General features: G+C 36.8%; 1 protein-coding gene across 1 annotated transcript in view; it reads left to right on the plus strand.

Annotated features, from left to right (window-relative positions):
- The window catches only part of MAP4K5 (mitogen-activated protein kinase kinase kinase kinase 5), a 138,913-nt gene extending 126,540 nt beyond the window's left edge, over positions 1-12,373 (plus strand). The window contains exons 29-33 of the mRNA XM_024732812.1: positions 461-529; positions 2,921-3,013; positions 5,542-5,612; positions 8,285-8,340; positions 10,759-12,373. Of these exons, the coding sequence (XP_024588580.1) occupies positions 461-529; positions 2,921-3,013; positions 5,542-5,612; positions 8,285-8,340; positions 10,759-10,846 (377 nt within the window). The 3' untranslated portion in view covers positions 10,847-12,373. The remainder of the gene's footprint in view (positions 1-460; positions 530-2,920; positions 3,014-5,541; positions 5,613-8,284; positions 8,341-10,758) is intronic.
- Positions 12,374-27,309: the final 14,936 nt, after the last annotated feature.

The following is a 27,309-nucleotide window of genomic DNA, read 5'->3' on the forward strand; positions in this document are numbered from 1 at the left end:
AATAGTTTCGTTAATCCGTTTGCTTTTTCTGAATTACTGACTTATTTTTATCTCAGGGACACTGTGATGCACATAACTGATCTTGTTTTCATCTTCCCATTGGCTACTGCAAAATGCAAAGCAAAATCTAGTCACTGTATATAGCATGCATCTTACTTTCTTCCCCATATTTACCGTTTGCTTCATTTTATTTTTGTAACTCATCTTTCTAGAACTAGCAGAGGTATTAACTAAATGTAATATTGAGCCTTTCTCAGCTCAGTTAGCCTTGCATAGGACTTTGTTCTTTTAAATTGACTTACATACAGTTTTTGACAAGACAGTTACAAAATATAATTTCTGTGTTTATTTCAAAGGCTAGTTTAAAATCACAGAAAAAAATCATAATTTGTGTTTCTTTTCTAAGTTCTAGTTTTTAATGCATGTTATATAACTGTAACCTTGTTTTTTTCCCCCCAAGGCAGCCAACAGTTAGATTCCATTCATGTAACACAGTTGGAGAGAGATACTGTTTTAGTGTGTTTAGACAGTAAGTATTATTTTAAAGTTTATTCTAAGTATACTACTTGATATAACATACCTTTTCATGGAATTGATTCTAATAGAATCAGTAAAGTAGATTTGCAGTTTTCCACCTTAAGTGGCATTGTTTTATTGATGAAAAACCTAAATTGGCTACAGATGTAGTAACTAATTGATCTGTTTGTCAGACTATCCTCTGTGACCTTTTTCTTTATTCTGTTTGGCCTACTTGGGAACATTACACAGTCAGCCCTCTGTATCTGTAGGTTCCACATCCTCTATTCAGCCAACCATGGATTGAAAATATTTAGAAAAAAAATTCCAGAAAGCTCAAAAAGCAAACCTGAATTTGCAAGTGCCTGGCAACTATTTATATAGCTTTTGTGTTGTATTAGGTATTATAAGTAATCTAGGATGTACTGTGTAGCACAGGGAGCTATACTCAGTATTATGTAATAACCTATAAGGGAAAAAAATCTGAAACTATATCTACATATATATACACACACATATGTATAACTGAATCGCTGTGCTATACACCTGAAACTTACATGATATTGTAAATCAACTATATTTCAATAAAAATATTTTTTAAAATTAAAGTCTGTGGGAGGTTGTGTGTAGGTTATATGCAAACACTAGGCCATTTCATATAAGGCACTTGAGGATCCATGGACTTTGGTCTCCGTGAGGGGTACTGGAACCAATTCCCCGTGGATACTGAGGGACAACTGTATTAGAATAGTTTGCCATAACCTTGGGGTAAAATTCTGTATAAAATTATTCTGTATAAAATTCTGTATAATTCATCGTAATTAATGAAAAATAGAAGGTTATACTAATTTGGTCACTTGTAGTCATATAACATGAACTTTTGGAATCATGTCAGTGTGATATTCTAATGCACAAATAGATTTGACACCTTTACCTGCTAGTAGTGATTCTTTTGATGCAGTGAGAGATGTTACTGATAGATGTGTGTTGTACTGTATATGCAGTGGAAGAGACAGAAAAACTTTAACAACAGGTGTTTTCAATTTTGCAAACAAAGCACTCTAATTCTTAAAATCCCCCTTACTTTAATGCAATGAATCCTGCAAGTGAAATTCACCCAGACTTGGCATTATATTTGAAATTTGGCAATATTTGCTGTGGTTTGATTCACTCCAATATTTTAAAATTACTAGACCTGCCCATAGATGTTTAGGGTTATTTTTAAAATTGTTCCACTACTTAATTTACCTGTATTTTTGTCTTAATTTCTATTCTCTAAAGTGTTCCCTAGTGGATTTGCCTTATAGAATCATAAAGATCATCTAATATTATAGATAAGTAAACCAAACCCCAGGGTGTTTCATTTGCCCATTATCCCTTAAGTATTTTTGCTTCTTTGAATACTGATAAGATTGGCATGTTGTTTGGTTACTCTTAAGTGAATTTGATAAATTATTTTTTACCCAAACAAGTAGAAGACTCAGTACTAATTAATGAAGTAAACAGATGATCAGAATTTAATTGTAGTAATATTGAACCTTTAACATTAAATGCCTAAATACCTTCTGAGTCAAACAAGGAAAATAAATTGTACTTAGTTTTCATTTTGTTGATTTATGTATTTTTTAAAAAATTTTTTAAACCTTTGATTAATTAGGACTTCCATTTCCCAGCTATTCATGGTAAATGGAAAGTTGACTTTCTTCAGTTGTTCTTTTTTTCTTAGGGGAGCAGTGTAACACTTCGAAAATTGTTTGTCAACTCTATGGTATAAATCAGTTTTACTAAGCAGCAATGGAGATGGGTGTGTAATCACAAATAATGGTAGACAGATGAGAAAGTAATGCAGAGTAAAGATATCTTCCAAGTCAGAGCTAAGATGGTTAAATTAAAAAACAAATGGACAAAAGGGAAATAGAAATATTCACATATACTGTCTATCCCAGAGTTTACTTAAAAAGAAATTCTGACTTTTGAGAGTACTATCTTTTCCTCCCTTGTACTTCTGTAGAATATTAGTTACATACTAAAGTTAAGAATTACTACAAATATTACTTATCATATGTTATGTAATTTGTAAGGGGGAAAAAACCAACTCTTATTGCTGAATATTTAGGCACCAAGTTAACCACTATTAAAGAAACACTTCACTTTTTAAAAAATGAGAACGTAAGTGTTCAATATAAACTATGAAAAAAAATGCTGGTGGAATTGCCATTTACAACGGAGGCCTCACTCTTATAGAATCTATCAGTGACAGTTTTTCACTGGGCATACTTGAATCAAGAGAAATAATTGAACTTTATTAATATCATTATATATCCATGTAAAATCCACTTATCAAGTTACATTTATTTTAGCAAATCTGCATTTCCAGTCTTGACTTGTTTTTTCTTTTTTTAAGAATTTGTAAAAATTGTAAATCTACAAGGAAAACTAAAATCAAGTAAGAAACTGGCCTCTGAGCTAAGTTTTGATTTTCGCATTGAATCTGTAGGTAAGTCTCCTTTTATTAATAATGCATTTAGAGTACTTGGTTTTTTGTTCATTCTATACTTAGGGTTATCTAGACCAGCACTGTCTCATAGAAGTTTCTTTGATATAGAAATGTTCTCTGTGTTCTTAAATACAGTAGTCATTAACCACACTTGTTAAGTACTTGAAACATGGCTAGTGCTACATTTTAATTTTAATTAATTTAAAATTTGATGTAAATAGCCACACAGGGCTAGTTACTATAATATTAGACAGTGCAGGTCTGGACCGTAATAAATCTTTTATTGTCGTTTCTTGAATATTTAAAACATGAAATCATTTCTTCTATTCATTGTTCCCTTTGCTGCATCAAGTGAATTATACTTCTTCCAATTCTTTCCAAATCATGAAGGTATTTGTGTGATGTGATTAACAATGTTAGATATGCTAGAATTCTTTGCCGTGTAAGATTCTGGTTGGTGTGTGTTGATGGTTTTTGCTTTTAGGTCTATTTAAATATAAATACTTTCCCACAGAATCTGGAAAATACTATGCCATTTGAATTTGCTTCCTTGTCAATGAGTGTTTTACTCTGTAATATCATTGGTATTATGATAAAAATTATTATTGTTTGCATCCTCACTGATTATATGTCTGTAAGTATTTTCCTCAAGGGTGATAGAACTTATGAAAAAATACTGTGGGTGGAAACATTTTGAACAATTCACGATATGGTTCTACTTTAAGTCAAAAACAGTTAAAACAAAATTGGTGATTTTTATTTGGACTGTAAAAACTATATGTATTTTATAATTAAATGTATATACTTTAAAAAATGTGTTTCTTACTGTTTAGAAAGTTTTCTGTTGATTTTTTAAAAATTTAATGGTTTCTCAAGTGGAGTTTTGCCCTATTGCAAAGAACATTCATTCATCCCTCTGGGTAACCCTCTTACATAGGAATAATTTGCTTATGATTGGAAATTTTATTCAAGCAGAAAACCTAAACTTTCTGTAGATGCCATGACAAAAGGAATTTTGGAAATATTTTCTTCTTTTACTCCTTTGTATGCTGGCTGTTGCATGCCAGTTTCTAAGGTTTAATATTTTCAATAGAGATTCCAATATACAGATCTTTAGGTCCTCTTAATTTTAACTGAAACACACTAGTACCTCAACTTTTTCATATATGCCACATTTTTTAGGGTATTTTCGTTCTACAAAAGTTTGTTCCTCCTAGGCTACCATCTCTTCTTTCCAGTGAACTTTGGAATAATTTCAAGGATCCTCCTGGGTAAAAAGAGTCCCTTTAAGTCACCTTTTAAAAACAAAGCCAGTACTACCTGTTTTTTTATTTCATGGCTAGTGAAGCTTGTATGATTGGTTATTGTAAAATACTTTAATGTTTATTGAGCTAAATTATGTTTCCAGAACATTCTTATGTTAACTTTTTACAGAGTCAATATTCTAGTAAGAAATATAATAAATTTCAATCACTTTCTCCCATCATCTTTACTGGTATAGGGCATATGGCTAACTCTCCAACAATCAAATTGGTTTTGTCCTTCTCTCACTATGCTTTAATGACTCTAGCCTCTGACCAGGAAGGACCCAGAGGCCCTGCTGCCTCCCCCCCCACCCCAAAATTGGGGACCCTGCCACTCTGTTTCACCACTAAGTGACCCCAGGTGTGTGCTTCAGTGGGCCCAGCACAGGCAGGACACAGAAATGGACAAGGCACAATGAACAGGTTTTCCTCCAAGACCCTCAGGCCACCCCAGGGGATCGTGGGAGATGGGTGGGCAGCAAGAAGGGATATGGCATGTCATGAGGTGGCCACACTTTGGGGTCACGGTCGTTCCTGATTCCAAAGCCATCAAGAAGTTGGGCAAGCTTGGCTCAAATCTGTGACCACACTTGTGAACAGTGGGACCTGCAAGGACAGGGCAAAGGCCCGGTGGGCTCTGGAGGCCTAATGGGGTTGGGCAGCAACAGTGAGTACTATAGCTGAGAGCCCCTAGCCCCTCCAAATAAGAATTGGTTCACAGATCAAAAATATTCAGTGTGTGGTTAAATTTTAGATTACAGGACAGGTTTATTTTTAAAAATTAATTTTATAATAGGGAATATGTGAACAGAAATAAAAGATGCTTCCTTAATAGCAACTTCTAAATATATCACATTATTTAAATAATCATGTTTTTTAATCCAAAAAACCAGTTATGTTTTTATTATTTTATTTACGTAAGACAAAAGATAGTATATGAAAGAAAAATTAATATGCTGATGTCCAGCTTATCAAAAGTTAGCCCATTTTTAAATAAATGCCTGTTATAATGTATCTTTGAAAACTTCCATGACCCTGCCTCAATAAATTGAGCTTTGTCATGACTTAGCCACAAAAATGTTGGGAACTAATGGTCTAGACAGTGGAATTTTGCACCAAGCACTTGAATAGCCTTACATTTTCATTTATTAAGGACAGTTAAGGAAAATGTATAATGCACTACTACGTGCCTTATTTTAGTCCCGTTCTCCCTTATCTTTTTAGTATGCCTTCAAGACAGTGTGTTGGCTTTCTGGAAACATGGAATGCAGGGTAAAAGCTTCAAATCAGATGAGGTAAGATTTCTCAAATTACCTCCAGTGATTCCCATTAAAGATTTTAAATGTTGAAACATTCGTTTTATGTATTTTCTTTCTGAACCCACGTTGCTATGTTTAATGCCTTTAATGCCAGTAGAACAAAACTGCCAGTATTTTCCCTTCAAATAATGTTGTTTTGTATTTATTGTATTATCAGTGGCCACAAGGAATTGTCAAACATGAGTTTACACAATTTCAGTCCTCTTATTTGTAATTTACAAATATGGTTGCTAAACTTACTAAACTTTTCTAAAGGTAATAAGCCTTTTCCATAATCTATAAATGTGCAGCTTTTCTAATATAAATTTATTTTATTGATTTTTATTTTTGGCTACGTTGGATCTTCGTTGCTGCACGCGGGCTTTTCTCCAGTTGTGGCGAACGGGAGCTATTCTTTGTTGTGGTGCACAGGCTTCTCATTGTGGTGGCTTCTCTTGTTGGGACCACGGGCTCTAGGTGCTCGGGCTTCAGTAGTTGTGGCTCGTGGGCCTAGTTGCTCCGTGGCATGTGAGATCTTCCCAGACCAGGGCTTGAACCTGTGTCCCCTGCATTGACAGGCGGATTCTTAACCACTGCACCACCAGGGAAGCCCCTGCAGCTTCTTTTTTAATGTTATATTTTAAATTCTAAATTAATATGTATTGGATCACAGGACTAAGGAAAATCTAAGAAAATTAATTCATTTACTAAATATTTATTGAGTATCGAATACATTTAATTTAGAACACTATTCTTATTATAGCACTGGAGACATAATGAAGCATAATTATAAATAATATCAAACCCTTATGATGTTTATCTTCCAGGCACTTTACAAATGCTATCTTATTGAAGGCTAATAATATAGTGGGATTTAGGTACAATTCAAAGTAATGTACTATTCATATTCCCGATTTTACAGGTACAGAGTAATTAAGTAACTTACCCAGAGTTACAGAACTAGTTAAGTGACAGAGCCTGGATGTGAAGGGTCTCCAAAAATCACTTCTACTGAGATAATCGGGATATATATTTCATGTAGGAGGTGGGACTTGGGCTCCCACCTTGAGAGGTGAACCCTAACAGTTAAGAGAATACTAACAGAGACATTTCCCATTTGTGTGAGTACCTGTGTAATTCTTGCACACCAGGGCCTCACAAATTTATGGACTTATTTTGAAGCTTAAAATCTTCTATTTGAATTACCTTTACACTGTTATTTAGATATAACTATTTCCACCTCTTATATGAATGCAGAAATAGAATGCTTCCAAGTAAAAATGATATAAATCAGTGGAATTAGAATGCTTCCAAGGGAAAATGACATAAATCAGCTTGTCTTTGAAAGCGTCCATTTAGTTACTGACCCATGTCACTAAATGTCACCAGGCCCCTGCATTTAATGAAGCCTACAGTCCTACTTACTGCCATAACATTAATTGTCCTTAGATGCTATTTTCACTGTGTCACTCCTGTGGTTAGAAATCTGTAGAAGTTACTTGTTGTTTACCATATCAAGTGTGAATTCTACCTCCTATTTTTAAGTCATCTTGCTTACCTTTTTCTTTCTGGTTTTGTTCTCATCCTTCAATTTGGGCCTAGCTATAATGTTCATAATGTAATATTCAGCCATTCTAGTCCACAATGATTGGAACATTTCTGAACTGAATACTCTGAAAATCAGCTGCATTTAGTATAGCACCCGATTTATTTTCTGGTTCAAGTTTATTAATTCCATCTTCTCAGCTAGACTGCAAACTCATTGATAGCAGAGTATTTTTATACTTATTTTATATCTACACTGTCAAGAGTTTGTGTTCTTCCAAAAGCTGACCCTAAAACAAGGACTCAGGTCCTTGTTTATTTGGGAGTAGATCCCAGAAAAACAAGTGACAGAGTAAGGAATGTAAGATGCAGAGGGACAAAAAGCCAACAAAGAGCACATTAATAAACTGCTTCTCACTATGGGCAACGAGGGCTTAATCCTATAGGGACTACTGAGGAACAGTGTGGAGCACACCTCAGAATTGGCTCATCAGAAGGTGGGGAGGCGGGTGCATTTATACACCAACTGCTGTCCCTGGTAGTTAAGGGTTTCCCCCAGAGGTGTCAACTCCCCACACTTTGGAATAGTACCTGTGCACGACTGAGTACCTTCTTTCTTTAGTTTTGGAGAAGACAGAGCAGAGGAATACCCCCAGTACACAGATGTAAGACACAGGTGCATGGGCGTGTCTACCACAGCTCTGCTGAAATCAGGTGGGCTGAGGGGTGCCACCTCAAGCATCTGCCCTATGACGTAAATGAAAGAGTAGGGGCTGTGCAGTCCAGCAAACCTGTACTCAGATCTTGGGTCTACTAGTTATATGACCTAAAAGTAAGTTACTTAACCTCACTGAGTCTTAGTTTTCTCTTTAATAATATGGGAATGATAATACATATCATAAAAAGTTTTAAGGAAAGTGCTTGACCCAAACGGATGTTCCATAAATGTTGATTTGTTTCTACTAATAAGCAGTCAAAAAAAACCTTACTAAAATCTATTTAATTTGAGGAATTGAGTGTATCAAAAATTATCATTCTTTTTAATACTTGCTCTATCTAAATGATTTTTAAATTATAATTTAAATAATATGGGGACTAATAATATGGGATATTTTCTTTCATAGGTTACCCAGGAGATTTCAGATGAAACAAGAGTTTTCCGCTTATTAGGATCAGACAGGTAATAGTTTGGTTGTTTTATTACCAAAGGAGTTCAACAGTTGTATTTTTAATTATACTGTCAACCTCTGACTGTGTTTCAAACACTTATTTTTCAATATACTTATATTGTTTCAATGTATTTATTTATATTCAATAGAAGTAACATTGGTTTATAACATTTATATAAATTTCATGTATACAATATTATATTTCTAGTTCTATATACCCTACAGTGTGCTCACCACCAAAAGTTTAGTTTCCTTTCATCATCACACAATTAACCCCCTTTACCCATTTCACTCTCCCTCCACCCCTACCTCTTCCCCCTGGTAGCCACTCTGTATCTACGTGTTTGTTTTTGTTTGGTTTGTTTATTTATTTATTTTTATGTATGTTAAACAAAACCTTTAGAGGCTTCAGAATCTTAGAGAAATCTCCCTGTATCTTTATTGAGAGAGAGAAAAAAATATTTTAATTAGTCAATTAAGCAAGCTCTTGTCAGTGTGAGGATCATGATTCTAGAAACAGTTACACTCAGCCAAGACAAAATGTGTTAGATGGGAGTTTATGTCCCTAAGATGGGAGTTTATGTCCCTAGTATCATGACATATTTCAGGCTCCTTTGTTTTCATCATTTCTCCCTGGCATGTTAACTTCTATTAACTGTTACTGTATATATCCAACAGAATGTGCACGTTCTGACATGTACTTTTATATCACAAGATATTTGACTGAGTCTCTGAGGTCATTCTAAATTAGAAGGAATTATGTGGTCTCTGTGATCAAAGTGAAAGATAAGTTCCAAAACTATGCCATCTTATGAAAAAAGAGTTACAGCTTTTGTTCTTCAAAGTCTATGTTATCTACCTCTACAATGAATAAAATACCTATCCCTTCCTATTTTCCAAAAGTTGTTACTGCAGCAAAACTGGCTATAGTGGTATACATTAGTCCCGAGGCAAGGATTGAGAACCTCTGATCTTCAAGTTCAGTCTAGTCACAAAACCATTGCTTAGATATTACACACTTAAGGAAGTCGGGGAGAATTGGAGTTATGACTCCATAAAAATTTTTTAAACAGACTTCTGTAAAGAGAAAAAGGATTTTTGGAAAATGGCAACTACCCATTGCCATTGAAAAGGCAAGCCCAGAGAGCATGGCAACCTAGTAACTAGTCCTGCATAAAAGAGAATTGGAGGACCACCTGGTAAATGACTGTAGAATGGGAGGCCCTTTGCTTCTCCAGGAAGGGCTGACAAAAGAATTGTAGATCATTCAGTGATCCTGGCACAAATAGCACTCTGGTGAGACATAGTATGAGAGATTTCTGCTTGATAGAGGGTAGGCATCAGAAGCCATTTCTCTTAGTTACTTGTTTCCTTCCAACTCCTTCCCGCAGAATTTTCTCTTTCATCTATCCCTTCTTTGTTTGTATTGTTTCTCCGTTCTCTGTCACTCTTGCCCTAAAAAACTACTTTTTTCAGACCATTGCCTTGTTCTGATTATCTTCTTACTTGGGCATCTCCTTGATTTTAAGACATATATCTTAACCAAGGCTTTTGTTTTGTGTTAATTTTTAAAGTGATTTGTTAAATTGTATTGTTTAAATATAGGTATTAATGTCTAGGAGGAAAGAAAACTATGTCAGAATATTAATAATGGTAAACTCTGGGCAGTTGAATTATAGGTAATTTTATTTTCCCCTTCTACTTTTCTTTAATGCATGCTTTAAGTATATATTACTTTTTTGTTTTCATTTCAAAAGTAATAATATGCTAGTTGTAGGAAATTCATACACTAGAAAAATATAAATTATTTATGCAACTCCTCCCACCTCCCATTTCCCCTTCTAGACTTTTTTCTCTGCACGGGCATATTTTTATTTTGTTCTCAAACCTGTCTTCCCACAGTGTAGATCCTATGATATGACACTTGATTGGTTTTTCTTCCTATTGGTCCTTTATTGAACTCTTACCCTGCCTTTGTTCCAGGGACAAGGGAGATGGCCCCATTTCATACTTTACTATTTATTTGCAAATACCTTGAAGAACAGTGTGAGCGGGTGCCTCTTAAAACTCTGTTTTATTGTCTCAGCCCTTCCTCCATCCCCTTCTTGTTCATGTATATTCTAAAGCTTTATTATACCTTTTTTTGGCATATATGAGTAAAGCAAATTTGTTTTTAGTTGGAATAAGATGAGACTATCCTGAAATGTTTTTAATATTTTATATTCATAAATTCATCAATTCTTATTCAGTTTTGTTTTTAAGCTATAAAATGTAAAGCTGAATTTGACTGTGCATCCATTAATGTGATCTCTGTGTAATTTTATGTGAGTGTGAACAATGATATTCTTTCCTGGTTTGATGTTAGTATTTGAAGATGAAATCTCTGTTTCTACTCTTTAACAAGACTTTTTGTTTTGATTTAATTGCAGGGTTGTTGTTTTGGAAAGTAGGCCAACAGAAAATCCTACTGCACACAGCAATCTTTACATCTTGGCTGGACATGAAAATAGTTACTAAGCAACAGAAATTGGTCTCAAATGACAGGAAAATGAATACACTCCATTGAAAGCAAAAATATCTTAAGGAAATGCAGTACAAACTACACTATGATTTGCTTTAATTGTTATGGGTTATATCTCAAATGATCTGTACTTTAAGGTAGAATTCAATATTTTCTGTAGCTGGAAACAGCTATTCTATCTCTTGCCACTATGTGGTGGTTTTATCAAGTTTGCTTAATAAAAGCTATGAGACAGATAGTCCTCTAGTTCCAGGAAACACAGTCTTTTTAAAAAAAATGTTTGTAACAAGGATGCCATGATATTTTTAGATAACAACTCATGTGATTATCTTCAGAGAGAGAAATTTAGTGACAGTTTTCTCATTTTATACCATGTTTTATTCCTTCTTAATGAACATAATTTGATAAAGAAATTATCAGGTAAGCCTTTCACTTTTACATTGGCCATTCTGTATGTTTTTGTAAAATAGAATATTTAATCCTTATTTATTAATCTCTTGCTGGAGTGGTGTAATGTATCTAACTTTTAGCAAAGGAAGGTTGCAGAGCAGCTTAAATTTTTTTATAATATATAAAAATTTTGTTTACCTTTTAAGACTAGTACTTTGAGGGTTTAAAGGCTGTGTTTGGAGGTTCAATACATACATGCAATATTATTTAATGCAAGTATTTTGTAATATAATATCATCCAGAATTGCCTTAAAAGAGAGTTTTGTGTTTTCAACTACATATAATTGTAGGGGGTCATACAGAAGATAATGATGATGGTTGAAATATTGTTAGAAGGAGTGTGTATTTCTAGATGTGACTACTGTGTGTATGTATTCTTGACAAGCAGTATAATATACCTGTGTTTTTTTTTTTTTTTACATTAGGGATAATGCATAAGAAATTAATCTTCATATATATTATCATCCCTAATGTAGGGGGGGAAAGTGTTTAACTGCCCATGATATGTATTTTACTTATACTATACCAGAGTGGAAATTGTAAAGCAACTACATGTGTATTCTTGGGTTTTTCACATATATAGATCTTCATTTTGAGTAGGTTAAAAAAAAAAATCTTTAAATGAAATTTAATTCCTGATGGGATAGTATAAATAAGTATTATAAAAATCAGTATTCTAAAGATAGTAAGGATTGGGCCATTCTTGAGTTTTCTTCCTTTCCGCTATTGTTAGTATTCGAACTGAAAGCATCACACTGGTACCTATTGTCTTAATGCATTTAACAGTTATTGTTGAGATGATGAACAAAGGGGTGGCAAGAGCAGACTATAAATTCATTTTCACCAGTTTCTTGAGAGAAAGACAGTGTAACTATCTCATTCGGTCTTTAGCAGTCCTGTATAGTAGGTATTATCATCATCTCCTTTTTTTAGATGAGGAGATAAGGGGTTAGCAAGGTTAAGAGACTTAACCCAATTCACACAGCAAGTTAGTGGTTGAGTCAGACCATGAGTCTTGTGACTCTGTTCTTTTCACTATGCAATATGCAAACAATAAAATATTATGCAAATGAGATATATAAAGTATTGTCCTTTAAAAATGCTATGATTTCAGTAAGTGTGTTGCTGTTTATTTTGGGTATTTTAAATGGGGCCTCTGGACAGAAGGACACTGGATACAATAGATGGCAGGGGACCATACTCAAAACAGGAAATATTTACATTCTGGATACAAAGACCAATATCCTCCTCCTCCTCTCTGAATCCTGGCAGCCAGATCTTCCCATCCTAACAATACTGGAAGAGTCTTCTCTGTGCCGTCTGGTCAGTGCAAGTGGAAAGACCTAAAAAGATCCTGACATCAGAAGTGTCCTGGCTAAACTGCCCAGCTGGATAACTCCCAGTTGAAGATAATAAAATACCCAGTGAAAATCGTAATGTGCCCACCACCCCATGCATGCATCCAGAGCTTACAGTTGGTCTTTTAGTCCTATGCTATTACAAATGATTAAACATGAGCTTCCCTGGTGGCGCAGTGGTTGAGAGTCCGCCTGCCGATGCAGGGGACACGGTTTTGTGCCCTGGTCCAGGAAGATCCCACATGCCACGGAGCGGCTGGGCCCGTGAGCCATGGCCGCTGAGCCTGCGCGTCCGGAGCCTGTGCTCCGCAACGGGAGAGGCCACAACAGTGAGAGGCCCGCATACCACAAAAAAAAAAGATTAAACAGGGACTTCCCTGGTGGTCCAGTCGGTAATACTCCGTGCTCCCAATGCAGGGGGCCCGGGTTCAATCCCTAATTGAGGAACTAGATCCCACACGCATGCTGCAACTAAGAAGCCCACATGCCGCAACACATGTCACAACTAAGAACCAGTGCAACCAAAATAAATAAATATTTTAAAATAATAATAAAAAATAAAAATGATTAAACAACCAGGAGTTATGAAACATCTGAGGAAAGCCTCTTACAGGGAAGAGAGAAAACAATAGGGGAAAAAGCACCTAACAGAAACAGACTATGCAGAATGAAGAAAATGTCAAAAGAAAAAGTATCTTTGCAAAGAAGTTGCAACTATGAATAGGAGTAGGATACTAAAAAAAGAGCTTTTGAAAAAACAGAGCTATTAGAAAAAATATAGCATAGCTGAATAATTCAATAGATGATTTAGAATATAAAGTTGAAGAAATTTCTCAGAAAATAAAAAGAAATGAAAATATTGGAGAAAAAAATTAAGAAAATTAACAGGCCAGGAGGCCCAATATCCAATCTCCCAGAGTTCCAAAAAGAACAGAGAAAACAGGGAATCAGTAGAGTATTTCAAGGAATATTCTCAGTACTAAAGAACTTCAGGTTTTAGATTGAAAGAACACAGTGGATGAAAAAAATCTTTTATGAAATTTCAGGCATGTCAGGGTCAAAGAGAAGATCTGTTATGTTTCTTATTCCAGGTCAAATACCAAGGAATAAGAATTGGAATAACTTCAAATTTCAACAGAAGCAGTGCCTTCAAAATTCTGAAAGAAATTTCCAACCTAAAATTCTGGATTCAAACTATTAATTGAACCTAAGGTTATAATGAAGACATTTTTATTTGTACAAGGTCTCACAAACTTCACCTTTCATATAGTCTTTCTCAAGAAGCTACCAGAGGATGTGCTTCATAAAAATAAGGTCATAAACCAAGCAATATGAAGACATAGGTGCAAAGACTGGGATTCAGCATAGGAGAGAGATGAAGGAACTCCCCAGATGATGATGATGAGATATCCAAGGATGACACCACACCAGACATACAGAACATAGGAAGCATATCAGAAGCTCCCAGAGAGGCTTTTTCAGAAATATTAAATAATAAACTACCTGATGCATCTCCCAGACCCCAAAAAATCAGAGTGAGGAACTTGTGATACTGAAATGGAGAAGGAGGAAAGGTCAATGTAAAGGTATATCATTGAGGTCATTGCTGTGTAGACAATGGCAGCTTGATCCACCAGGTCTTCTGTGAAGCTCTGTGATAGTTCCCACAATTGTCTCCTGAAAGACAAGTGGCTGGACCATTTATCTTGACACGCTCCTCACTAGGTGAGTTGCTGCCGGGACATTACCTCCTGAAGTACCAAGTTGCAGCTTGTACTTGGGCCATGTTGGCTCCTTCAGTGTCAGAGAAGGCCCTGAGGCAGAAAGCTGGAAGAGTAGGAGAGCTCTCCCTCTGTGGCTGAAATCAGACATGGGTGGAAGGATTCAATCAGTGATGATATTCTTTCTTTCTTTCTTTCTTTTTTAAAGAATTTTTTGATGTGGACCATTTTTAAAGTCTTTATTGGATTTATTACAGCATTGCTTAGTTTCATGTTTTGGCTTTTTGGCCACAAGGCCTGTGGGATCTTAGCTCCCCGACCAGGGATCGAACCCTCACTTCCTTGCATTGGAAGGAGAAGTCTCAACCACTAGACTGCCAGGGAAGTCCCAATCACTGATGATATTATTTCTAAGCAAAAACTTACCTAAGGTTGAACCAGATGGCTTCACAGGCAAATTCTATCAAACATTTAGAGAAACGCCAACACCTATCCTTCTCAGACTCTTCCAAAATATAGCAGAGGGAGGAACACTCAATGCCAACAAACACATGAAAGAATGCTGAACATAGTTAATCGTTAGAGAAATGCAGATCAAAACTACAATGAAGTATCACTTCACACCGGTCAGAATGGCCATCATCAATCTACAAACAATAAATGCTGGAGAGGGTGTGGAGAAAAAGGAAGCCTCCTGCACTGTTGGTGGGAATGTACGTTGATACAGCCACTATGGAGAACAGTGTGGAGGTTCCTTAAAAAAGTAAAAATAGAACTACCATATGACCCAGCGATCCCACTGCTGGGCATATACCCTGAGAAAACCATAATTCAAAAAGAGTCATGTACCACAGTGTTCATTGCAGCTCTATTTACAGTAGCCAGGACATGGAAGCAACCTAAGTGTCCACCGACAGATGAATGGATGAAGAAGATGTGGTACATATACAATGGAATATTATTCAGCCATAAAAAGAAACGAAATTGAGTTATTTGTAGTGAGGTGGATGGACCTAGAGTCTATCATACAGAGTGAAGTAAGTCAGAAAGAGAAAAATACCATATGCTAGCACATATATATGGAATCTAAAAAAAGAAAAATGGTTTTGAAGAACCTAGGGGCAGGAAGAATAAAGACGCAGACATAGAGAATGCACTTGAGGACACTGGGAGGGGGAAGGGTAAGCCGAGACGAAGTGAGAGAGTGGCATGGACACATATACACTACCAAATGCAAAATAGATAGCTAGTGGGAAGCAGCTGCATAGCACCGGGAGATCACCTTGGTGCTTTGCATCCACCTAGAGGGGTGGTATAGGGAGGATTGGAGGGGAACACAAGAGGGAGGAGATATGGGGATATATGTATATGTATAGCTAATTTGTCATAAAGCAGAAACTAACACACCATTGTAAAGCAATTATGCTCCAATGAAGATGTTAAAAAAGAAAAAAAAAACACTTAAGGTTGGTTGAAATCAAACAAAAAACTGCCAGATATTAACTCCAGGAAAGCAAAATGTTATAAGAAAGAAAAGGTAAACTATGACCAGTGGTTGAATGCCATAAAAACGTTAACAGTAAATAATAGTCTAATCAAAATTACAGCATAATTATATTGAGAGAGGATATGGTGAGGTATTAAAAATACCTAAATCCTCATCTCTACAGTGTGAAATCAATGAATAATACCTAAAAATTAGAAATCAAGAAGTAGCTTATTTAGTGACATGGAAATGAAATAATCTGCTAGAAGAAGGAAAATGGTTTTTGAAGTAAGAGAGATGGGGGAAGAGCATGCTCTTTTTGTTGACAAACCTTATGGACTATTTGGTTATTTATGTGTGTGCCTTTTTTTTTTAATGTAAAGGAAGACTTTAATTAAAAGCATGTTTCTGTTATATGACAGAAACAATATGAACAAACATACAAGTTCAGCTTTTTATACTGTACCTTACACATAGTAGGCATTCAATAAATGTTGATTATAGCTAAGGTATGCATAGTGTGGAAGAAGGCAGAGTAATTGGGGGGTGGATGGGGTGGGGAACTGGTTAAGTAAATCCAGAAGATCTTGTGAGAGCATTTTTTATCAAGCTCCTTTTTTTTTTTTTTTTTAGCTAAACCTACTTCCCAGCCTTCTCTCCTAGTACTCCCTGGAACACCAGCACATAAAGGCCATGATCATTCCACCTTCATTGCTTGACTCATAATGGCTCTCCCATCCTGAAATTCCGATTTTTCACCAAAAATTTAAATCCTTTACTTCACTCAAGATACTTAGTTTACTTCACTCAAGCTGTAACTTTTACATGACATCTCTGTTTATTTTCTGTTTTCTGTTTTCCAGAATTTCTACAGCACATGTAGATTACACATCTCAATGTAGTACTCAGTTGCCACCTACTGGCCAAACCATTTAGCCCTTACCACTTACCTTAGATAAATTACTCAACCTGTCTAGGCGTCCATCTCATCTGTTGATTGCAAATAATGGCCACTTCATATCGTTGTTAGGAGGGTTAAGTGAGATTGTGAGCATTAAAGTTTCTTGCTTATGGTGAGAAAAAAAAACTGTTGGCTCCTTTATTTTTAACCAAAAAGTTCATTAAAGGCATAAAGTGCATTTTCATTCTTTAGTTGTTCATTTTGGTATGTCACACATGGGTAGACTTATCGTGGGGCTTTTTAAATTCTGCTTTTTTCAAGTTCCTTACATGCCTTTTCATTAGAAAAATACCTGATATCTTGTATCAAAGGTCCAAGAAGCTCTTCCATACCAAACCTAGCAGCAAGGATCATTTTAGGTTTTACTGAGAATTTCAGATTGTCCTAATGGATCTTACTTAGGAGAAGAATAAGAAACATTTGTTAAAAATCTACTATATTGACATCAGAAATGAATCAAATATTCTCACTCTCACCGCCTGTTATTCATTGTACTAGAGGTCCTAGTCAGTTCAATAAAAAAAGAAAACTAAGAAAAAAAAGATTAAAAGATTAGAAAGGAATAAAAATGTCATTATTTGCAAATAAACTTAGAAATCGTAAGTGAATTTGGAAAAGCAGATGGATGCCCTGTCAACATAAAAAATAGTTACATATACCTGCAATAAACAATGAAATTTTACAAGCATGCCATTTACAGTATAGAAAACCATTAAATATCTAAGAAAATGAGATGCAAGATCTCTGTACTTAAAACTATCACTGAGGACTCCAGGGGCATGCATGGAGGAAAGGCCATGTGAGGACACAGCAAGAAGGCAGCCATCTACAAGCCGAGGAGAGAGGCCTCAAGAGAAACCAACCCTGCTGACACCTTGATCTCAGACTTCTAGCCTACAGAACTGTGAGACAATAAATTTCTGTCCTTTAAAAAAATAAATAATAAAACTCAGTGAAAAAAAGACCTAAATAAATGACAGATTATGCCATGTTAATGAATTAGATTTGATATTGTAAAAATGTTAGATTTAAAGATTCTCTGTAATCCAAGCAGGTATTATATGAAAATTGACAAGTTGATTATAAAAAATAAAATGCAAAGGGCTAGGGATACCAAGGCAATCTTGAAAAAGAAACCTGGGAATCTTAGGTACCAGATTTCAAGAGTTATGATAAAGCTGCTATAGCAGTTAAGAAATGTGACACTGGCATGAAGATAGACAATGAAATACAATTGAGAGTACAGAAACAGACCCATGCTTAGTCACCTTATGTATAACGGATACACTGCAGTGTAGTAAAAAAAAAAAAAAGGATAGCCTTTTCAATAAATTCTATTGAAAATGTATTGAAAACAATAACGGAAAATCAAATGAAGCTTGACTGCAACTTCACTCAATAAAAATGAATACCAAATAGATTGTAAATAAATAAATCTAAATCTAAATAATTAAAATATATAAAACTATAATGCTTTTAAAATAAAACATAATATCTTTATGAACTTGGAGTAAAAAAAGGTTTCCTAAACAAAACATTAATACTTTGACTATAAAAGAAAAAGTTGGTAAAATTGACCTAATTAAAATTAAGTTCTTTTCTCCTAAGGACACCTTTACGAGAATGGAAATACAAGCCACAAAATGGAAAAGAGGCTTGCATTACCTATATCCACAAAAGACCTACTCAGAAGATACAAAGAACTAAGGCAGGCAGCCCAATGCAAAAATGGGCAAAGGATTTTGAATAAGCGCTCCACAAAGGGTAACATCCATGCAGTCAATAAATATGTGTGAATGTATCCACTTCCTTGGTTATCAGAGAAATGCAAATTAAAAATGCTGTACTTTGCACACCCACTAAAATGACTAAAATGAAAAAAAAAGATAAAACCAAATATCTAAATTGTGTAGAAACTGGGGTGCTTGCACATTGCTAGTGGGAATGATGCACACTTTGGAAAAGTTTGGCAGTTTCTTAAAAATGTTAAACATAGATTCACCATATGACCCAGCAATTCCACTCCTATGTATGTGCCCAAGAGAAAACATGTCCACACAAAGACTTGTATGTAAATCTCTATAGCAGCATTATTCATAATGGCCAAAGGTAGAAGCAACCCACATATCTACCAATTGGTAAATGAATAAAATGGGTCATATCTATGCAGTGGAATACTATTCAGCAATGAAAATAAAGTACTGATACATGCTACAGTGTGGATGAACCTCAAAAACGCGTTAAGTGTGAAAGAAACCAGTCACAAGAGATCACGTATTGTAATGATTCCATTTATATGAACTGTTCAGAAAAGGTGGAATCTAGAGACAGAAAGTAGACTCGTGGTTACATAGGGCAGGGGTTAAGAATGAAGAGCGACTGTAAATGGGCATGAGGTTTCTTTTTGAGATAATGGAAATATTTTAATATTAGACTGTTGATAGTTGCATAACTGTAAACTTACTAAAAATCATTTATCTGCAGACCTAAAATGACAGAATTTTATGGTATGTAAAATGTACCCCAATAAAACCAAACAGAGAAAGAGAACATCCAAGGGGTCAGTAAACACTTTGAAAGGTATTAACTTCATTAGTTACCAGGGAAAGACAAATTAAAATAAAAATGCTGCTACAGAATGAATCCACAATGCAGTGCTATTGCACATTCCCCCAGAATGACTGAAATGAAACAGGAGGAACATAAGAAGCTTTGATGAGGGTATGGAGCAACTGGAACTCTTATATACTGTTCGTTGGAGTGTAAATTGGTACAATATACCTTTGAAAAACTAAAGGTGAACATACACATACCTTATAATCCAGCATTTCCAATTCTAGGTCTGCCCCTAAAAAACGTGTTCACCAAAAGACACATAAGATTGTTCACAGCAGCGTCATTCATAGTCACCAAAACTTGGAAACAACCCAAATGTCCGTCGAGAGTAGAAAGAATAAATAAGTCGTGGTATATTCACAGCTCAAAATACTACAGTACCATCAAAAAGAATGAACTCCTACCAACAACAAGATGGATTTCAATCCTCAAGAAATTTAAGTTCTTTGTGAGAATTCAGACATTAAAAGTATACTGTATAATTTCACTTAAATGAAGTTCAAGAACAGGCAAACTATAGTCTTAGAAATCAGGATGATGGTTACCTTTGAGGAAGAGTGAGGGAATAAAGATTGAGATGAGGCATGAGGGGATGCTTTAGAGGTGCTGGAAATGTTACATATTTTCACTTCTCAGCAAGCTGTACACTCATGATTGACGCATTTTTTTCTGTATGTACTTATATTGATACTTCAATAAAAACATTTATTAGAATCTGTGCCAAGACCTGTACTGGGGAGAAATATTATCTAATTTTCACATTAATCCTATGAGATAGTAGGGTTCCTATTTTATAAATGAGAAGACCAGAGGTTAGTCATTGTCATAGATTGGGTTCTCTAGAAGCAAACATCAAGGTGGAATTAGAAGTGCAGGAGATTTATTTAGGGAAATAACCTGTGTGGAGAACAAAAGGAAGTGTGAACAGGCTAAGCGGGAAGACTGTCAGTGCAGAGCTGGCACATGTGAAATGAGAAGGGGAGGAAGGAGGGTTGCATAGAGCCTCAGGCTGCAGTGCAGCTCTGCGAACACCTTGGCCAGTCAATGGGGGAGCTCCAGAGCAAAGATTGTCCACTAAGGAATCCCGAGTTGGAAAGGAATGGCTCAGCTCTCAAACCCATACAGAAGAACTCAGTCGTTAGCTGGGAGCAGCCCAGGGAGAGCTTGGCCAATGCTGAGGTGAATTCTGAAGGTTAACTAATTTCTTGCAGCAGGTTCTCTCTTGAAGGGAGATCTGACCGACGCATATCTACAGCTGCCATATACTCACATATTAAGTTGTTTGGAAAGTTGGGATGAATCTGTCTGAATCCAGACAGTCCCTTTATGACTACTTAAATGGAGACCTATCAAGTGTAGCTCAGATATCTAAGAAAACCATTAAACAAGTCCATATTTCTAAAGGAAAATAATATTTGGAAACATAAAGAAGGGAGTAAAGGGCATTCCAGGCAGAGGAAATTGTATCTGAAATAAACATAGTTGAGAGTTAAGCTCCTGTATCAGGGTTCTTTGGCTGTTCTTTGGTTGTTATGGATTAAAGAAAAAGCTGAAAACTGGATTCAGAGAAGACCTAAGGGCAGGAGACAGTGGAGAGTCCCTTTGGGCCCTCAGAAGGAATCCACTCCAAAAGCCTTCTGCACTGTGTCCTTTCACTCAAGAGCCAGGTTCCTAGGGAAGAGAATCTGCCTGGGTTTGGTTATTCCTCGGTCACGGAGGGTGCAGTACGTTGAACAATAGTCCCACTGAGAAACCCAAAGCAGAAGAAGAAATGGATATTGGGCTTTTGACAAGAAGGGGAAATGGATGCTGGGCTGATAAAAAGAAACAGATGTCCTGTATAGTTATAAACTGTCACTTGATGAAGCTTAAAAAAACAAACCCATTCACCAAGTGTGGGTGAAGTGGTTCACTAAATCATTATGATCTTCAACCGCAAGTTCTTTCCTCGGTAATTTTGGTAAGTGTAAGATTTAACATGTTCTAAATATGACATTTAATTTTGGGTATATGACTTCATCCTGGTCATGTTTCTCAAATCTAAATCTTCCTGGATTAGTTAGTTCAGTGTGATTATCTTGTGATAACTAGAGGACACAGAGAATCCTGTCATCTGGATTGAGCACCTGCCTGGGCATCTCAGCCATTTATTTGACCTTTAAATGCTCCATATAAAGCACTGACTCTGTATCAAGCTTTCAAATATATATTTCTCAGTTTATGGTTTCTGAAAACCCACAGTGGATACCAATGTCCACTTAAATTCCTTAAAGCCCAGTTCCAAAGTCTCCTCGAGGATCCCACACCTCTTGTGCATCCTTGATTAAAGCTCCTATTGCTAAATAATAGATAGGTATTTCTATTCTCTCTTAAGGGTAAGAGCAATGACACATTTGCATCCCCAGCGCCTAACAGTTCCTGACACATCATCGGTGAATAGTAAATGCTCGTTGAATCAAACTACAATAAGAAAAACTTGTTGCCACTTAGAGTCTAGCTCGTCCAAAACGCAGATACATTACAAGAACCTGCCAGTTTTCTGAAAGTTAGGAAAGTCGTGTGGGTAAATCATTTTAGAATATTGAGCCTAGGTATCCAGGCTCAGGGTCTAGGCAACCAATTATTCAAAACCATTGAGCCTAGGTACCTAGGCTCAGAATCTAGGGTCAGTCAGGGTCTAGGCAACAAAACAGAAAACCACAGTAGGTATTTTACTAGAGGAGAATCAAAAGAATATAGGGGATTGTTACAGATGTTGGAGGACTGAAAGAGCAAAAATAAGACATTAAGACAACTCAGAACAACTGCAGGAAGCAGTTACCAGTAATAGGGTTGGAGGAACAGAAGGGTAGAGTATGGGATCTCCAGAACCTGGGGGCTCAGAGAAGACCCACCATATTAGAGCTCCAGCCCCAGGAAGGGTCTGCTGCCTGGCTGCCACAGCTCATCAGGCGCTCAGAGGAAAGGTCCCGTGAAGATGGGGCTCAGACCTTGAGGAGAAGAGCTGCCACTGGTTCCTCTGAAGGTGTGTGATAAGGCTGGTTCTGGAAGGGCTAAAAAGCTGGAGTTAAGGAATAGCAAGAAACAGGCAGGAAGCTTTTTTCTCTTCCTCTGCTATCCATTGTCCTAATGTCTCCAGTTGGTCCACCCTAATTGGAATGGATTCTGGAAGATACAGTTTGCAGACTTCTAGCCCCAGTATAACAGAACAGAATATAAAAGGGTTAATTTGGAGCTGAAGGACATTAAATAGACAAATAATATACTTAGGGGCATTGTTTGACCTAGATTGTTATGTAGGGATCACTTTAAATATGATCCTCAAAAGAGGGACTAACGTGCCATCTAAATGCAAATGGCAAGAATGTCACCTATTACATCGGTGTCACATTCCCTTAGCAATTTCTTTTTTTTTTTTTTTGAATAAATATATATATTTTTGGCTACACTGGGTCTTCGTTGCTGCGCGCGGGCTTTCTCTAGTTACTGCGAACAGGGGCTACTCTTCGTTGCGGTGCGCAGGTTTCTAACTGAAGCGGCTTCTCTTGTTGTGGAGCACGGGCTCTAGATGCGCGGGCTTCAGTAGTTGTGGCACGTGGGCTCAGTAGTTGTGGTGCACGGCCTTAGTTGCTCCGCGGCATGTGGGACCTTCCAGGACCAGGGATCGAACCTGTGTTCCCTGCATTGGCAGGAGGGTTCTTAACTATTGCGCCACCAGGGAAGTCCCAGCAACTTATTTTCTTATATCAGTAAAGTTGGAATTTTAAAGACACTAAATATAGGTCTAATTGCTTTACATCCATTTCACTGAGGCCCTTTATCTAACCAGCTTTCTAGTAAGACTTCATAAGGGAAGACTTGTATGATATTTATTGGCAACTAATATCTAAATAAATTCTCTGCAAATTACTTTTTCTTTATATTTCCACATAATTCTCTGTACTTCTATACCACTAAGTTTTAGCAGAGCAAGTTAGAAATTTTCAGTATGTGGTAAAGCAACAATAGATTAATAGTCTTGAAATATATCTTACAATTGATGAAATATATCTTACAACTGATGAAATATTATCTAACCCACTCTGATTAGCCAAAATACAGTGACTCAGTCTACTTTTTCATTGTGGTTCCCGTAAATTCGGATGATAGGCTTAAACTGAGTTTAAGATAGGCTTAAACTCAGCCTTTGAAAATGCACATGGATTCTAATTTCTAGCATATGACATATCCTTTGAGAAAGCCTTCCAACATTCAGTTTAATTCAGCATATTCATATCAATCCCCTACTAAGGGTATGGCAGTGAACCACAGACTTGGAGAGATGTGAACATGAGTAAAACAAAGTCAGTGCTCAGTGAGCACAAAGTCTAATTTGAGATGGACATAGACAAAATAGCTCTAAAACTGGGCAGAGTGGCAGTGTAGTGGAGATTGTCTCCAGCTGGAAGATCTGGTAGGAAGTTTTGTACAATGTGGCATTAGACCTGGGTCTTAAAGTTGGTTTCATTTTCCTTCCTGAGAGGAGTTGAAGAATGTTTTGCCAATGTCATCTCAACAGTCTTAATATTTATCGAACATATTATGGTTCCCATTATATTAAAAGCTAAATCTTGTCTTCCCAACTTGAAACTGTGTGTGTGTGTGTGTGTGTTAGAGTAACACATATGTACTCCCCTTTATCAAACTGTCTCTACTTGATCTTAAGATAGCAATGATGGGAACGAAACCACAGAAACCTTGCAGAAAAAAAATTTACTTTTTGGCTGCGCCGCACCGCATGCAGGATCTTAGTTCCCCAACCAGGGATCAAACCTGTGCCCCCTGCAGTGGAAGCGCGGAATCCTAGCCACTGGACTGCCAGGGAATTCCCAGAAAATTTTTTTTAATTGTTGGCATTTCCATACATAACACTCCCCTTTATCAAACTGTCTCTACTTGATCTTAAGATAGCAATGATGGGAACGAAACCACAGAAACCTTGCAGAAAAAAAATTTACTTTTTGGCTGCGCCGCACCGCATGCAGGATCTTAGTTCCCCAACCAGGGATCAAACCTGTGCCCCCTGCAGTGGAAGCGCGGAGTCCTAGCCACTGGACTGCCAGGGAATTCCCCAGAAAATTTTTTTTAATTGTTGGCATTTCCATACATAACTCTCCAAAATGCAGATAACGTAATATAATACCACACTCTGTACTTGCTTCTATTGACTTGCCACACTGTATTCTAATTATATTTCTAATTAATTCTAATTATAATATATTCTAATTAATTCCCTCTGGAATTAATCCCTGAGAACAAGGACTGTATGTTAACTTTGTATCTACAGTATGTTACAGGAAACGGTTACTCAATAACTTTCTATTTCTATGACTATTTCCCAAAAGAGAATTTCAAGATACTTCAGTAATCCACAAAATGTTAACTTTTCTGCCACTTACTCTGTAATGTTTTTACTGAGTCTCAGCTTATCACAGCCCTTCTGGTACAGGAAACAGCACCCCTATCTCCATCACTTTGCTGTCCTTTGGTGTCCTTTTCTTCCCCAAGAATCCTTTTACACTCCTTCAAGGGACCAGGGCATTCCTGCTTTCTCCTGTCTGCTCCAAATCAAAAACCTGCTCTCAAGAGCCTCCAGTTATGGCAGCATGATACAACAGAGCTAGATGGTGGTTCAGTACCTCACCCTCCTTTTAGCAGAGGAGAGAGGCCCAGAGAGGGTAATCAATTGCTCAGAATTGTACAGTTAGTTACAAGGAGATGGGATTTGAACTTAGACCTCTTAATGGCCAAAAGAGTGCTCTTTCTAACATATAATGTAGCCTTGTATTAATATGCCATTTATAGCCTAAACTAGCACTCCTTTTTCAGATATTTGCCTTCTTTCAAGATCAGAACTTAAGCTAAATTAATAACGTGGAATTTTATGTTCAATAGGTTATTGGTGGGGGGGTGTCATAGAGCTCTTTTGAGGTTCCTAAAATTGTACCATACAGCTGCCTACAAAACAGCCTTATGTCACACAGGAAGTAACTCACAGCTTACATTTTATTGAGAGAAACAAGGATAACATCATTGGCACCTGCAATGTGCCAGAAACTGTGTTACAAACTTTACATGTGGGATTTCATTTCATCTTTAAAACAAGTCAGTGAGGTAGCTATTATCACCCTATTCATATTTATACATGTATATACTCATAAACTCTTTATAATATAAAAAGTTATATATTTAGAAATAGGGTAGAAAAGTACAGTAGGTATTTCTCATGCTTTGTGACTGTCTTTGAAAACCCTTCTTACATCAGAGTAATCTCCCACATTGTGAATCTGGACTCCCCAGGGCAGAAGCCCAAACTCTCTTACTCAGCACCTTGGCAGCTAGAGTGCAGGCTCTCCCAGGCAGGCGTACTCACACAAGTCTCAGTCAGAAAAAGAGCAGCATGAGGAAGCAGGGGCTGTGTTGACTCCATTTTCTCTGGCTTGGATGGTGACGAGGAGTCCGGTCTTCAGTGGCAGGAATGGTGGAGCGTCTTGTGTGTAGTGTCCACTCATCTACAGCACCAGTGGCAGCAGCACTGAGGTCTGGCTGAGGCAATCCCACATAGTGGTTTTGGTATTGTTTCTGGCTGCGGAGGCTCCAGATCTGACTCTTGACTCTCTCAGAGATTCTCCAAACTATTTAATATCCCTTAATAAATCCTTAAACGAGCTAGTTTAAGGAACCAGCAGCTTCTGTGGTTGGCAAGTAAGATCCCAGTTCCCAAATCAAAACCACAATGGGATATCACCTCAGTCCCATTAGGATGACTACTATGAAGGAAAGAGGGGGGAGGAAGGGAAGGGAGAGGAAGGGAGGGCAGGGAAGGAAAAAAAAAGGTTGGCAAGGATGTGGGAAAATAGGAACCCTGTGTACTGTTGGTAGGAATGTAAAATGGTAGAGTTGCTGTGAAAAACAGTATGGTGGTTCTTCATAATTACCATATGACCCAGCAGTCCCGCTTCTGGGTATGTACCAGAAAGACTGAAAGCAGTGTCCTGAAGATACATTTGTGCGCCCATGTTCATAGTAGCGTTATTAGCAGTAACTGAAAGGTGAAAGGTACATCGAGTAATCAAAATCACCGAGAAAGCAGAAGGGTGGTGGCCAGAGGCTGTGGGTGGAAAGAAGGGGAAATTATTCTTTAATGGGTACAGAGTGTCCATTTGCAAGATGAAGAGGGTTCTGAGATATATGGTGATGATGGTTGCACAACACTGAAAGCACTTAGTACCACTGAACTGTCCACTTAAAACTGGTTAAGATGGTGTGTTGTGTGAATTTTACTACAGTTTTTTTTAAAAGGTTGACAGTACCAAGTGCTTGCCTGGATCTGGAGCAACTGGAACTCTCACATATTTCTGATGGGAATGCCAAATGGTACGGCCATTTTGAAAAAACATATGGCAGTACCTCAGAAACTTAAACATACATTTACCATACAATCCAGCCGTTCCAATTCTCAATATTTACCCAAAAGAAATGAACACATATGCCCACAGAAAAATTTATTCACAAACAGGTGTCAGCGATGGAGGAAAGGGCAACATGAGGGATACTTGTAGTGACAGAACTGTTCTGTAGCTTGACTTTATCAATGTGAATACCCAGTTGTGATACTGTACTATAGTTTTGCAAAATGTTATCATTGGAGGAAACTGGGGAAAAAAGTTTATGAGATCGCTACATGAATCTAGAATTATCTCAAATTAGAAAGGTTATTTTTTTAAAAACTCTTTTTAAAAAATTATTTATTTATTTATTTAGTTTTGGCTGCTTTGGGTCTTCGTTGCTGTGCGCGGGCTTTCCCTAGTTGTGGCGAGCGTGGGCT

This window comes from Neophocaena asiaeorientalis, unplaced genomic scaffold, assembly GCF_003031525.2.
Source record: "Neophocaena asiaeorientalis asiaeorientalis breed wild unplaced genomic scaffold, Neophocaena_asiaeorientalis_V1.1 scaffold233, whole genome shotgun sequence".
In the NCBI taxonomy this organism is placed as follows: Eukaryota; Metazoa; Chordata; class Mammalia; order Artiodactyla; family Phocoenidae; genus Neophocaena; species Neophocaena asiaeorientalis.